This window comes from Mustelus asterias, unplaced genomic scaffold, assembly GCF_964213995.1.
Source record: "Mustelus asterias unplaced genomic scaffold, sMusAst1.hap1.1 HAP1_SCAFFOLD_114, whole genome shotgun sequence".
Taxonomy (NCBI): Eukaryota; Metazoa; Chordata; class Chondrichthyes; order Carcharhiniformes; family Triakidae; genus Mustelus; species Mustelus asterias.
Genome location: NW_027590155.1, coordinates 1,089,804 through 1,105,005, shown reverse-complemented (window position 1 = coordinate 1,105,005; position 15,202 = coordinate 1,089,804). Strand labels below are relative to the sequence as shown.

At 44.1% G+C, this 15,202-nt stretch overlaps 1 protein-coding gene across 1 annotated transcript in view; it reads left to right on the top strand.

Annotated features, from left to right (window-relative positions):
* Window positions 1-2,369: 2,369 nt before the first annotated feature.
* The window catches only part of LOC144484530 (NACHT, LRR and PYD domains-containing protein 3-like), a 36,873-nt gene continuing 24,040 nt past the window's right edge, over window positions 2,370-15,202 (top strand). Inside the window, exons 1-2 of the mRNA XM_078203043.1 lie at window positions 2,370-4,144; window positions 10,530-10,616. Coding sequence (XP_078059169.1) covers window positions 2,739-4,144; window positions 10,530-10,616 — 1,493 coding nt within the window. The 5' untranslated portion in view covers window positions 2,370-2,738. The remainder of the gene's footprint in view (window positions 4,145-10,529; window positions 10,617-15,202) is intronic.

The following is a 15,202-nucleotide window of genomic DNA, read 5'->3' as shown; positions in this document are numbered from 1 at the left end:
TTTTAAATGTGCATTCAGAATGCTGTGATTCAAAGCCTTTTTCCAGATTGTTAGTTAGCTTAGCCATACAGCCGTGATCTGTTTTATCTATGACCTGAGCCTCCCACCAATTTCCAGCACAGCAGTGGATCGGTATGAACCTACCCTAGCATTTGCCTCTTGCCAATTTGTTTACAACATTTCCAGATGATGTGTAGGGACATAGTTCCTTCCCCTCCCAGTCCTGTAACATCGTGCAATCACTTGCTCACTTATTTGTTTTGGTGCAAATGGCCCCTTGGGTTTATTTGTGGTCTATGTGAGGGTCGTGATCATCGGTGCAAGTGGACCTGATGGTTCCACCGAATGCACACCATATCTCCGCCCCTGTCGCTGTCTTCATCCAGCTCTATGTTCCCAAATGTGTAAAACAACCCACCATAGGCGACAGTAGCAAATTCAATAATTCAATTTATCACTGATTCCATCCACCCCATGGTTCTCAAAACTGCACATCATACCATTTGAGCTGAGAATAGAGACACCAATTTATCACTCTCTATGTCAGCCTCTATCTCCTTCTGACATGTTGTGTCGTTAGACAGTTTTTGATTGTGTTCTGTGTTTCACTTCACAGTTGCCTCGAATTTACTATATTTCTGCACTATCTCCCCAAATTCTTGTTAGCTGCATCCCTCTCTATCACAGCTCTCTTTCTCATTATCGTCCTTCTCACAGTGTGTATGAAAGTGACTCACCCGTGACACTTGCATATCATTATATTGTTCAACTTCTAAGGCCACATGTCAGTTTCAAGTTTTGCTTCACTAAACTTCTGTTTTAACCTTGCATTTTCCAGCTGCTCCCTCTATGCTGCCTCACAGGCGAGGGACACGGGTTCTTTTCCTGGTTTGGGTTACTGTCTATGTGGAGTCTGCACGTTCTCCCTGCGCCTGCATGGTTTTCCTCCGGGTGCTCCGTTTTTCTCCCATAGCCCGAAAGACGTGCTGTTCGGTTCCTTGACTTCAAGAAGGCAGCTCATCGCCACAATCGTAAAGGCAATCGGCAATGGGCAATATATGCTACCCTTGCCAGTGACATCTGGATCCAGTAAATGATTAAAAAAAACCTCTTCAACGGACCCTCTCCCACAAACTCTCTCGCACAATTTCTGTCACAGTACACTCTCTCTCACACACACACACACGCTGTCCCACATACAGTTATATACATGTTCTCACATACACATTCTCATACTCACTGTCACTCACTTGCGCACACACTCTCACACTCTATCCCTCACAGAGACTCACACACATGCACTCATACACACATTCTCAGACTCATCGTCACTCAGTCACACACAGATTCTCTGTCACATAATCTCTCGCATGGTCTTCCTCTCTCATATTTCTCACATACTCTCACAATCTCTTTCTTATGTCCACCCACAACACCCTCATTCTTCCTCTCACACGCACTCTCTTCCATACACGCTGTGTGTTTCTCAAACACACATCGATAACTCTGTGTTTTGCTCTCACATTTTCTCTCTTTATCTTACATACATCGACATTCTCACTCTCACCTACTCAGTCTCACAATATTATCCTCTCGCCTTTTCTCACTCACACTATCTCCCTCTTCATCGCTTCCTCTGTCATTCTCCCTAACACAGTCTCACAACCTTTATCCCTCAACCTTTCCTCTGTTATTATCGCATTCTGTTTAACACCCACAGTCTCAGGCAATTTTTCACTCTCATGTTCCCTCCCACACACTCTCTGTCAGTTGTTCTCCTTCTCTGTCACTCTCACATAATCTCACACACACTCTCTCGCACACACTCTGCTTCTGTCTTTCTCCATCTCTCTCTCTCTGTGCACTCACTCACACATATCTATGCACACGCAAACACCCCACTCACGTGCGGTAATTGTTCCTCAGGATTCTCGCCCTTTCTCTGCCCTGACCTGAACCCTGCTATTCGCTGTCGTGATACGAGCTCTGTAAGGTTCAAATTGAAATAGAAAAGTGGAGTTTTCAACACTTTGCTGCTTGTCCAATCACAGCCTCCTTTCTCGCCATATTTTCTTTATTTGTGGGCTAATTCTGTTGCATGACAAATGACATAAAAAGAGAAAATTGCGGAAAAACTCTGCAGATCTGCAGAGGCAGAAAGGGAGACCGGTGTTTGGATCAGATTTGACTTCTGCAGAGCTGAGCTGTCCAGCCATATTTATTAGGCTGAATACAAACAGTTCAGTGGCTGAATTTGGCCCATGGGCCATTAGTTGTAAAAGCCAGTTGTACAAAAATCTATGTTGGAACTGAACTAATGCCTGCAATATTTAATGGATTGGTCAATTTCACCGGGATGTTTGTAAAATGCCAATAGAACTAACTTTCTCTCCGTTCTTATTGAAGATCTCCAACAGAAACACAAGGAGACACTCCGGGTACAAACTGAAACACTGAGAGTGAACACTATCCTCATAAAGGAGAAGGTTAAGATTTTCCAGCTGGTTGGTCGATACGCTGAGCTAACGGTTATTTCTACTGTTCGAGATCGGACACTTGTCGAACATGAACTGCTGGCAAGAGGCCAAGACCATGAAGAATGGAGAGAGAAAGATCTCCGGAAAGAACTGGAAAAAATCCGAACTGATCAATTGTTTCAGAGCAGCTTTTCCCAGAGAAAATTTAAATCTGGGAGTTCAGCAGCAGTGAGCGGAGTGCCGGGAATTGGAAAAACAACAATGGTACAAAAGATTGTTTATGACTGGGCCAGTGGGAAAATATACCCACACTTTCAATTTGTTTTCAATTTTAAATTCCGGGATTTGAACACTATTAACTGTAGAATAAATCTGAGGAATCTGATACTGGATCAGTATCCTTACTTTGGGAATATTCTGGGAGAGCTCTGGAGGAACCCAGAGGGATTGCTGTTTATATTCGATGGTTTGGATGAATTCAAGGACAGGATTGATTTTGCTGACAATCGGAGAAATACAGAACCCCAGTCCATGTGCACAGATCCCGAATGCTGGTGTGAAGTGTCTGACATTGTGTACAGTTTAATACAGCACAAGCTGCTCCCAGGATGTTCAGTGCTCGTGACCAGCCGCCCCACTGCACTACATTTATTGGAAAAGGCTGAGATCAGTGTCCGGGCTGAAATCCTGGGACTTGTTGGTGATGAACGGAAGGAATATTTCAACAAGGCTTTTGAAGATCAGACGGTGGCAGCAGCTGTTTTCAAACACGTGGAGGAGAACGAGATCCTGTACACCATGTGTTACAACCCTTCCTACTGCTGGATCCTCGCTCTGTCACTGGGTCCCTTCTTTACGCAAAGAGACAGGAAACGGCAGCAAGTTCCCAAGACCATCACCCAACTATATTCGTACTATATTTACAACATTCTGAAAAACCATGGCCGAGAGATTGAAAACCCCCGTGATGTGTTACAGAAGCTTGGTGAGATGGCCTTCACAGGAGTCTCCGAGAAGAAGATTGTGTTTAGAGATGAAGATTTGATTGAGTACAATCTACAACCTTCCCAGTTCCTGTCTGGGTTCCTGATGGAGCTTTTGGAGAGAGATGTTTCTGCCCAGAGTGTGGTTTACACATTCCCACACCTCACCATCCAAGAGTTTGTAGCTGCACTCACACAATTCCTGACTCCAGATCCCGGGGAGATCGGGAAACTCCTCAGTGAAGCCCACAGCAAGGAAGATGGGCGATTTGAGATATTTCTCCGTTTTGTTGCTGGTCTGTCCTCCCCACAGTCAGCTCGACCCCTGGTGGAGTTTCTGGGTCCATTTCTTCATCAAACAACCTGCCGAGTCATTGACTGGGTGAAGGAGAAGGTTGAAGGGCAGATTGGAGACACAGAGACTGCACCTGGGAAGAGGAAGCTCCTGAACACATTCCACTACCTGTTTGAGTCTCAGAATAAAGCACTGGCTCGGAACACAGTGGGATCTGTGGAAACACTTTCATTTAGTGAATTGCGACTGACCCCGATTGACTGTGCGGTCCTGTCTCATGTCATTGGACTCTGTGATACAATAAAACACCTCAATCTACAGCAATGCTACATTCAGTGTGAAGGGATCCGGCGGCTGGGACCCGTTCTGCACAAGTGTCAGGAATTGAGGTAACTGTTTGGTCTCGTCCCTGATATTTTCATTGAGAAGCCATTTCCTTTGTTTCCCTCTTGACTTCCTCAACTGAACATGCCTCTGTTTTATTTGGAACAATGTCCAATGGTCACAAAGTGTGGGAAAATGGCATAAAGTCATAAAGCTCATTTGAGAGCAGATGCAGATATGATGGGCCGATTGGCCTCCTTCTGAACCTGTAATAAATCTGATTCTCTGATAAAACTACAGCGGTTCAAGAAGGCAGATTCTCGTGGGCAAATAGGCATGGGCAATAAATGTTGGCATAACCAGCGATGATCACATTCCTTGAGTGAATAAAAGCATTATTGGGATGAATTTTAAATAATTAGAGGTGTAAAGGCCTCGTTACAAAATTTTAAAAAAGGATATTTCACTCTCCCAACAGAAACCATCTGATTATGTATGATGCTAGAAAGAAATCTGTTTCTCTTGTGTTCGGTACAGCTGACAGTTTGGGCTAATTATTGTCAGGATTATTTTCCTGCACGCTGCCTCTGTTATGTATTATAGTTGGTGTGTGTTTTATCGGGACAGTGTCCTTTTATAAGTCATGTGATAACTGGTAACATCAGTCAGGGTCGCAGTGGAGGTTCAGTCTTGTATTAAACCTCACAGTGTGCAGTTATGAAAAGAAACCTCCCTTAGGTTACAGCAGCCCACGATGTTTCTGTTCCATGGTTCTGACTGCAGCCTCATAAAACCTGAATCACTTGCTGTGTTTTTAAAAAAAATAGCTTTATTCACATTGTATTTGCATCTTTTGCAAATCACTTTAAATCTTGTTGTTGATCCTTGTCCGAGCAGCAACATTTTGATTTGCTCCCTGTTCTCTCCAGCACCATCACTATTTTGAACATTTCTATCAAATGTCCTCTCAGCATTCTTCCTTCCAAGGTGAACAACCTCTCCTATCGATCCTCGTGTCTGAAGTTTCACATCCCTGCAGCCAATCTTTTAAACATGTTCAGTGCTCTCTCCACTGTGTTCTAAGCCTTCCTAAAGTATGACGCACTGAACTGAGATCTAACTGATGTCTTTTGCAGGTTCAGCACAGCCTCCTTGCTCTTGTACCCTATGCCCCTATTGACAATGTTATGATCCCAGCTGATTTCTGGACAGTCAGGTCGAAGAGCAGAAACCCGGCTCAGTAAATCATAACTTTTATTTATTGTTTTATTGTTTAGAAATGTAGATGAACAGAATAACAAGGTAGTCGATTAACTTTTAACAAAAGACTAAAACCTTCGTTAAAAAAATAACTGCAATGCACCACCCCATCTAACTTCACAGACGTCTGCAGATCTGTAAGGATGACACGTGTTACAAAATAGATCTTATGCTTTAATGTTCTCAGTAAGTACACAGTTAATGTAAACCAACAATCCACCTGTGGTTCAGAAATACCACTCTCTGAAACTCATTGACAGATGCCACCCAAAGTAACTTCAGTGGATTCTTCTTCAAATCCCCCCCAAAGGTTTGTAACAATGTGAGAAAACCCGTCTCACTGGGACTGATGCTTCCGCTCCAGAAGCTCCACTCTAGAAAAAAAAAGCAGCTTTTGGAATCTTTTCAATGCTTTCTCTCAGATGCCTTCACCAAGGATCCCTGTCCAATATTTCAATGTTTCCTTTCATTATTCCTCCATACTCAGCCATGCCATCAGACACCAGTGCCTCATAGTCTGTATGAAGGTGTCACCAACTTTAGGAATATATCAGATATCTGGATTCTCGTGAGCAAACTTTACAATGTCTGCATCTCACAGCTCTGTCTTTAACTGGGAGCCTCTCTCTGCTCCTCTCTTTAACTTCAGGGAGCAGTCGCTTGTTCAGATTCAGGTATTTTTGTCTCTTTGACTTCTGCCTTCCTGGCACTCCTCTTTTCCTCCTTGGTTTCTGACGGTGATTTATCTTGTGGGTCCTGCTTTCTGAGTCCCTGCATTGCGCTGCCTCTACTGGCAGCCTCTGTGAACTCCATCTTGCTTCTTGGGTTAACAGGTTGCAACTGAAACTCAGTGTTTCTATCATTCATTGTGGACTTCTGAATATAAGCAACCATTTTTTTAACCTCTATAACTCTGACAATGTCGTAAACCTTAAATTAAAATGCAGGGACACAAAAAACCCGCAGGCAGGCAGCTTTGTTTAACACAAAGTGAAATTAAAGTTTTGGCTCTTTCTTAACACACAAGCACAAATTCAACTTAAACTCATGAATTATTATCTGATGCCTACAAACATAAACTATTTCACAGCAGTAAAGCCCAAGATGCTGTATTCTTTATTAACTGCTACCTACACTTGCCTGCTAACAGCAATGATCAATGTGCATATACGTCCAGTCCCTCTGCTCCTGCACTCTGTTAACTATTCTACCGATTATTTTATATTCCTTCCTCGTGCATGTTAGCAGAAAGTATCACCTCGCATGTCTCTGCATTGAACTTAATCTGCCACCTATCTGTACACTCCACTATTGTCTGTTTTTCAGTCCCAAGCTCTCCTCCTCACAGTTTACGACGCCTCAAAGGTTTCTGTGATCAACAAACTTTGAAATTTTCCTCTATACTGCAGTTACCTAGATCATTCATATATATCAGGGAAAAGCAAGGATCCCAATACTGACCTCTCGGGTTCTCCACTACTGACATCCTCCAGCCTGAAAAATACCCATTATTCATTGTTCATCCAATTTTGTATCCACATTGCGACTTTCCCATTTATTTTATGAGCTTATGCCACAAGTCTGTTGCGTCACTGCATCAGATGATTTTTGAATATCCATGTGCACCACATCAACAGCAGAACCATCATTGACCCTTTCTGTTGCTTCCTCCAATTCACAGCAATATAAAGCCAGTCACAAACGGCATTTTTTTTAACCAACCAATGAATTTTGTTTCCTCTGTGTCGCTATTAGATTCACCATTTCCCTTTAGAACTCAGCGTGGGCCGGCTCAGAGTAGTTAAATGAACAACTGACTCTCGGACCCTCAGCTCAGTTTCACACTACTGCTCCAGGCTGGAGCCGCAGACTTGACTAAATTGGATTGACCCAATCTTTTATGTTGTGGTTACTACCTCCTGGCCCTCTCTTCATCCACTCCAACAAACTGAGATAGCTGGGAATTAAACCCGTATCAACTGCTTGGAAAGCAACTATGCTCATTATTATATCACTGTCATTGCATTTAGTGACTCCTGTGGTGTAGGCCTGAAGAAGGGGCTCAGAGCCTCGAAAGCTTGTGTGGCTTTTGCTACCAAATAAACCTGTTGGACTTTAACCTGGTGTTGTTAAACTTCTTACTGTGTAGGTGCACCCACAGAGCTGTGAGAAAGAGAGTTCCAGAATGTTGGCCCAGTCACTGTGAGGGAATGGTGCTATATTTCCAAGTCAGGATGGTGTGTATCTTGGAAGGAAACTTCCAGGTGGAGATGTTTCCATTCATCTGCTGCCCTTGTCCTTAGGGATAGAAATCACAAGTTTGGAAGGTGCTGTGTAATGAGCCATGGTGAGTTGTTGCACTGCATCTTATATATGGTACACACTGCTCGCTCTGTACCTCTCTGGTGGATGGAATGAATGTTGAGCGTGGAGCACCAGTCAACAAGCAGAGTTATCCTGGATGGTGGCGAGCTTCCTGAATCTTGAGCTGCACTCATGCAGACAAGTGGATGGTATTTAATTAAATTCCTGACGTGTGTCTTGTAGATGGTGGAAATGTATTTGGAAGTCAGGAGGTGAGTTACTCTGCGCAGAGTTCCTGGCCTTTAATCTTCTCTAAAATCCACAGTAATGATATGTCTAGTCTGTTTCTGGCCAATGGTAGCATCGAAGGTGCTGATCGTCAGGATTCAGGTGATGATAATCCCATTGAATGTAAAGGGAGTTGATTGTATTCATTCTTGGTGGAGATGGTCATCGCCTGGCACTTGTCAGCGTTCCTTGAATATTGTTCAAGCCTTGCTAAATATGGACAGGTCCTGCATCACTGTCTTGCGGAGTTGAGAATGGTGCTGAACGTTGTGCAGACATCAGCAAACATCTACACTTCTGACTTTATGATGGATGAAATTTAATTGATGAAGTAGCTGAAGATGGTTGGGCCGAGGACACTGCCCTGAGAAATTCCTGCTGTGATTTCCTGGAATTGAGATGACCCTCTCTTCACACACTCCAACAAACAGAAATATCTGGGAATTAAACCCCTATCAACTGCTTGGAAAGCAACTATGCTCACAATTATATCACTAGAATTGCATTTCGGGACTCCTGTGGTGTAGGTGCACCCACAGTGCTGTGAGAAAGAGAGTCCCAAGATTTTGACCCGGTCACTGTGAAGGAACGGTGATATGTTTCCAAGTCAGGATGGTGTGTATCTTGGAAGGGAACTTCCAGGTGATGTTTCCATTCATCTGCTGCCCTTGTCCTTCCAGGGATAGAAATCATCACAAGACTGGACAGTGCTGTGTAACGAGCCATGCTGAGTTGTTGCACTGCATCTTGTCGATGGTCCAACAACCATAACTATCTTCCTTTGTGCTGGTGTTGCTCCAACCGGCAGGGAGGTTTTTTCTCTCATTTCCATTGACCTCAGTTTTCCTCTGGCTCCTTTTTGCTACATGTAGCCATTTGCTGCCTTGATGTCAAGGGCAGACACTCTCATCTCACATCCTGAGTTCACCTCTGTTGTCCGTGTTTGCATCAAGGCTGTAATGAGGTAGGGGACTGAGTGACCCTGATTAAGCACTAGCTTCAAGTCAAATAGCAGGTCATTGCTAATTAAGTGCTGCTTGATAGTCTCGATGACGCCTTCCTCTGTTGATGATCGAGAGTAGACTGGTGGGGTGGTAAATGGACAGATTGGATTTGTTCTCTCCTTTTTGTTTACGGTCATATCTGGGCAATTTCCCACTATTTTGGGTAAACATCAGTGTTGTAGCTCTACTGGAACAGCTTGGCGAGGAACAGAGCAACTTCTGGAGCAGTAATCTTCAGTACAGTTACTGGAATATTGTCAAGATCTGTGGTCTTTGCAGTATCCATTATCTTTAACTATTTCTTGACGTGGAGTGAATGGAATGAGCTGATATCTGTGATGTTGTGGCCCTTTGGATGGTTCAGCCACTGAAGTTAGTTACTCATATTTGAACCATATCTTTTGCACTGATGTGCGAGTCTCCTCCATCATGAGGATGGGATATTTGTGGAGCCTCCTCCTTCTGTTGTTTCATCGTCCACTATCATTCACAACTAAATGTGGCAGGACTGCAGAGCTTACATCTGAGCCGAGGAAACCAGAATTTCCTGAATGAGGAAACCTGTTGCTGGAAAATCTCCAGTCAACCCGTCAGTGATATGAAACAGGATTTTCGGATAATCCTTTTCCTATGTGAGGATCTACTGGGAAGAGGGAACTCCCGGTATTTCCCGGAGATAGAACACTAGCCATACCTGCAGAAAATGTAGAGCCTGTTTACTGTGGAATGTAGCGGGAGACACCCCTCCCCTATAAACTAATCAAACAGAAACATTTCAACTTTCAAATGGGAGAATAATCTTTCCTGGTTGTATAAAATCTAGGGGATGGATCTTAAAGCAACAGTTAGCACAGTTTCACACTTTAACTCACCCTGAGATATTATACAGATGTTATAATGTCAATAGTTAAGAAGTGCAGGGAATCCCGAGGGATCCACTCTCACAGCTTTATCATTTAACTCTCAGTAAAATGTACAATTCTCATAAAATCCTGGATTTATGTAACAGCAGAAATGATTTGAATTTCCAGAAACTTGGCAGGGTCAGTGAGATTCAGGAGGGTAATTCTGATGATCAGGAAATGAGACCAGAATGTGGGACATGTTTAAACGTTCCTTGCTTGTTCACAGGATGTCGGCATCACCTCCTCTTGGGCCATTAGCAGTGGGAAATAAATGCTGGTCTAGCCAGCGACACCCATATCCCATGGACAATTAAACAAAATATACATTTTGAGAGGTGTAAAAGTGGTTTCCCCCAGTAGGCAAACCAGTGGGAGTTAATTGTTCATCATTTTTCAATGCTGACTATTGCCTTTTCCATTCAACAGAAAGGGTTTGATATTGTCTAATATATTGTCACATTTATTAGTGCCAAAACATACCGTACATAGGGAAGGAAAGGAAAGAGTCCAGAATGCAGTGTTACAGTCACAGCTGGGGTGTAGAGAAAGATCAACTTGGGTGAGATATAATATCGTAACTTGAATCAGGTCACCACTGGTGCTACGTTTCTGACACAAAAATAGATCCAGCTATTTTTTCTGCTGAACATTAATCTGAATTTAATGTGTTTCCCACTTTCTCCATTTAGTCTGGGTGTCAATAAAGTGGGAGATTCAGGAGTGAAACTATTGTCTGCGGCTCTGAGGAATCCAGAATGTAAAACACAGAAACTGCAGTAAGTATCAGACTGTGCGAGATTGTTAATAATCAGTTGATGTCTGACACTGTAAATTATTATCAGTGTCAGTAATAGTGTCATTAATAACCATTCCACATCATTCCTGTCAGTGTGCGTGTTAAACACCACGGATTCACTCTGATTCCTGAAATCTTTCTCTTTCTGATCTCCAGTTTGGAGAGTAACAGCCTCAGATATTCTCATCTCTGCTCTCAGTACAAACCAGTCATGTGTCTGAACCTGAGTTACAATAAACTGTGAGATTCAGGAGTGAAAGAATTAACTAATCAGTTATAATTATTCTCAAAACCATTCATGAGAATAAAAAAGATGGACAAAACAATTAAATGTTTATAGAATTAACCGACATGGCTGGTCGCATGTTCAGTTTAGTTTAATTTGTCATTCAGATTATCGATGTTTATGTCTGTCGGCTTCTCAGTTTGATTAAACATGGAAAACTGCAGTATATCGGTGAGGCAGATTACAAATTACATGGAATTCTGATGAGTTTTATCCCGAGGGATCCACACTCAAATTTGTGTTAAACGGAGCTTAAGGAGCATCTTAAAAGAGAATGCAGCGATCGAGGTGGGGAGGTTTATGAAGAGAATTCCAGAGCTTACAGCTCAGCAGTTCAAGGCTCAGCTGGCAATGGCAATAATCACAGTGCAGAATAGTCTGAATGATGTCCCTATTAATAATGGACATTGTTTTTAAGAACACAAATAATGATACTAAATATACCATTGCTATCAGTATTCCTGTTATTAAAAACACTGTCCGCTATTAGTAGACACATAATAAGCTTGGCAGCAAAGTTGGAGACCATGAAATAAAAGAGACAAAGGCAGCCTGGATATGAAGTTATCGAAGTGACAGGAAACCGGCAGGAGAGGTGAACTGTACCTTTTCATTTATAGGAAGCTGACAGTGGCTTTCTCCAGCAACCAGTACTGTGTTACTACAACTAATTTTCTTTATATATACTAACAAATTAGACTTGGGTTTATCTAAAAATGAGATGTGCACCTGGTGAAGCTCCAGCACACGGCCACCAGACCACAGACCGGACGGAGCATGTGATAGACCGAGCTCAATCACACCAAAACCAATGGATCAGATCAGAGATCTGCTGTCTTGCCATATCCAGTCATAAGTAGTGTTAGACATGCCACAAATATTGGACATGCCGGTTACATTAGGTGACAAGGTGGCACAGTGGTTAGCACTGCTGACTCACAGCGCCAGGGACCAGGGTTCAATTCCGGCCTTGGGTGACTTTATGTGTAGAGCTTGCACGTTCTCCCAGTGTCTGTGTGGGTTTCCTCAGGGTCCTCTTATTTTCTCCCACAGTCCAAAGATGTGCACGTTCGGTTGATTGGCTACACTAAGTTGTCCCTAGGTGTGTCAGGGTGTGTAGGTTAGGGGATTAGTGGGCCATATATGTGGAGTTACAGAGATAGGGCCTGAGTAAGATATTCTTTCAACGAATTGGTGAAGACGCGATGGGCCAAAGGGCCGCCTTCTACACTGTGGGAATTCTATGATTCTATAAACATGCCACAAGAATTCCATCATTACTGATGAGGGAACCCAGAGCATCAGTGCCATCTTCAGCCAGAAGTGCTGAGTAGAATGATTAATCTCAGCCTCCTCCTGAGGTCCCCAACATTACAGATGATAATTTAATTCACTGCATGTGAGGTTAGGAAATGACTGAAGGCACCGCGTACTGCAAAATCTGTCAGCCTGGCAGTAGCCCAGCAATGGTACTGAAGAATTGTGCTCCATAACTAGCCATTCCCCTGGCCAAACTGTTCCAGTACAGCTACAACACTGGATCTACCGGACAATGTGGAACAAAGCAGGGCAAATCCAATCTGATGAATTGCTACTCCATCAGTCTGCTCTTGATCGTCAGAAAAGTGTCATCCTTCCAGTGCCTCATGAACATCACTGCAGGAGTTCCTCAGGGTGATGTCCAAAGCCCAACCACCTTTAATTTGCTTTATAAATGACCCTCCTTCCATTATAATGTCAGAAGTGAGGATGCTCACTAATGATTGCACAATGCTCAGTACTGTTCACAATTCCTCAGAGACTGAAGCAGTCCATGCCCATAAACAGCAAGATCTGAACAAAACAGAAAATTCTGGAAAGGCTCAGCATGTTTGACAGCTTCTGTGGAGAGAGAACAGCTAACCCTTCGAATCAGGATGACTCTTCAACAGAGCAGGCGTCTTAAGGTCTGAAGAACGTTCAGGCTTAACCTGATGAATGGCAAGTAATGTTTCACGACACAAATGCCAGCCAAGGACCATCTCCAACAGACGGGAATCTAAATATATTCCCTTTACATTGAATGTCAGCACCATCGCTGAATCCTCGTCCATCCCGAGTGGTGGGGGCGCACTGGGACCATTGAACAGTCACTGAACTCTAAACACTATGGCTCCAAGGGTAGATCACAGTCTGGGAATTCGGACATGAGGAACTCGCGTCCTATCTCCCAAATTTTTGCCCACCATCTCCAAGGCACAAGTCAGCAGTGTGATGGAATCTGCTCATCTTGCTGGATTGACTGCAGCTTCAAAAACACTGAAGAAGCTCATCCATGGAAAAGGAGCCCACTGGATCAGCTGGCTATTCACCAAACTAAGCATTGACTGTCTCTACCACTGACGCACAGTGGCAGTATTTTACCACATACAAGATGGAATGTAGCAGCTCACCAAGGTTCCTGAGCCAGCATCATCCAAACAGGCACTATCCATCACCGAGATGGGCAAGGATATCAGAAGGATGGAACACCAACCAGCTTCAGATTTCTTTCCAAACCACACACCATTCTGACTTGGAATATATTGCTTTTCCATCATTGATCATAATCCCGGATGTCCCTTCCTAACGGTTTTGTACCAGATGTTCTGCAGAATTTAAGAAGATGGCTCACCACCTCCTTCTCAAAGGCAATTGGGGATGGGCTGCAAGTGTTTGCATTATGTGGAGATGCCGGCGTTGGACTGGGGTAAACACAGTAAGAAGTTTAACAACACCAGGTTAAAGTCCAACAGGTTTATTTGGTAGCAAAAGCCACACAAGCTTTCGGAGCTCCAAGCCCCTTCTTCAGGTGAGTGGGAATTCTGTTCACAAACAGAGCTTATAAAGACACAGACTCAATTTACATGAACAATGGTTGGAATGTGAATACTTACAACTAATCAAGTCTTTAAGAAACAAAACAATGGGAGTGGAGAGAGCATCAAGACAGGCTAAAAAGATGTGTATTGTCTCCAGACAAGACAGCCAGTGAAACTCTGCAGGTCCACGCAACTGTGGGAGTTACAAATAGTGTGACATGAACCCAATATCCCGGTTGAGGCCGCCCTCGTGTGTGCGGAACTTGGCTATCAGTTTCTGCTCAGCGACTCTACGCTGTCGTGTGTCGCGAAGGCCGCCTTGGAGAACGCTTAACCGAATATCAGAGGCCGAATGCCCGTGACCGCTGAAGTGCTCCCCAACAGGAAGAGAACAGTCTTGCCTGGTGATTGTCGAGCAGTGTTCATTCATCCGTTGTCACAGCGTCTGCATAGTTTCCCCAATGTACATTGGGGAAACTATGCAGACGCTGTACAATGTACATTGGGGAAACTATGCAGACGCTGAGACAACGGATGAATGAACACCGCTCGACAATCACTGGTCACAGACCTCCAGTCGGAGCAGAAGAGGACCCACTGCCCACACCAGGGGCATCCTGAGAGGAGCTCCCCAATGCTGCAGGCAGCCGCTCCTCTATCCATTCAGGGCAAACTGGACCCTCCCTGCTCAGCTGGGGAGGTCCTGACAGTGACTCCAGGCACATTTTCCCACCCCTCCCGCAGACCGTGTTCCACAGAGCTCATGGAGTTGGTGAGAACCTGCAGGTTCATGTGTATTTCCTGTGGGTGATAGGCTGGATGTGACTCTCCATGAAGGTCACCAATCTCTCTGTGGAGGATGCTATTTGTGCTCATACCTGAGACATGGTAACACTGCTGGCCTGGATTGACTCCATCCTTTGTGTGTGGATACACAGAGCCTTTGGAAACTCCACTGGATGTTAAAATATCTTACACTGCAGCTCCAGTATCTGCCACCTTGTTAAAGACTCCAGTCACATTTCATCGACCTGAAGCTGACAATGACCTGTCCATTCAAGAGTGTGAGAGAACTCAGCTATTGCTGCCTCCATCAGCTGCTCGGGTTTGTGTGTACTGCCCTGTGCTGCCAGATTGCAATCTCTTCGCTAATCGTGTGAGGCAGTATCAGCTCTGGTGGAGGTTATGGGGAATAATGTGACAGAGCACCCTCTGTGAACACCTCCTCTTCTTCCAAGGTGGACACTTGTCTCCCTCTCGCAGCAGCTGTTGATTTGTGAGAGAGTGAAGAATGTTAGCGGGTAATGCACATTCCAACATGTCCTGGAGACTGTTCCTCATCCAGAGCTCCATGTGATCAATGGTGAAAACACAATTGCCAAATTATGGACTAGAGCAGCAGAGTCTCTCCTGTGCCTATCCATTCACTCACTCACTCTC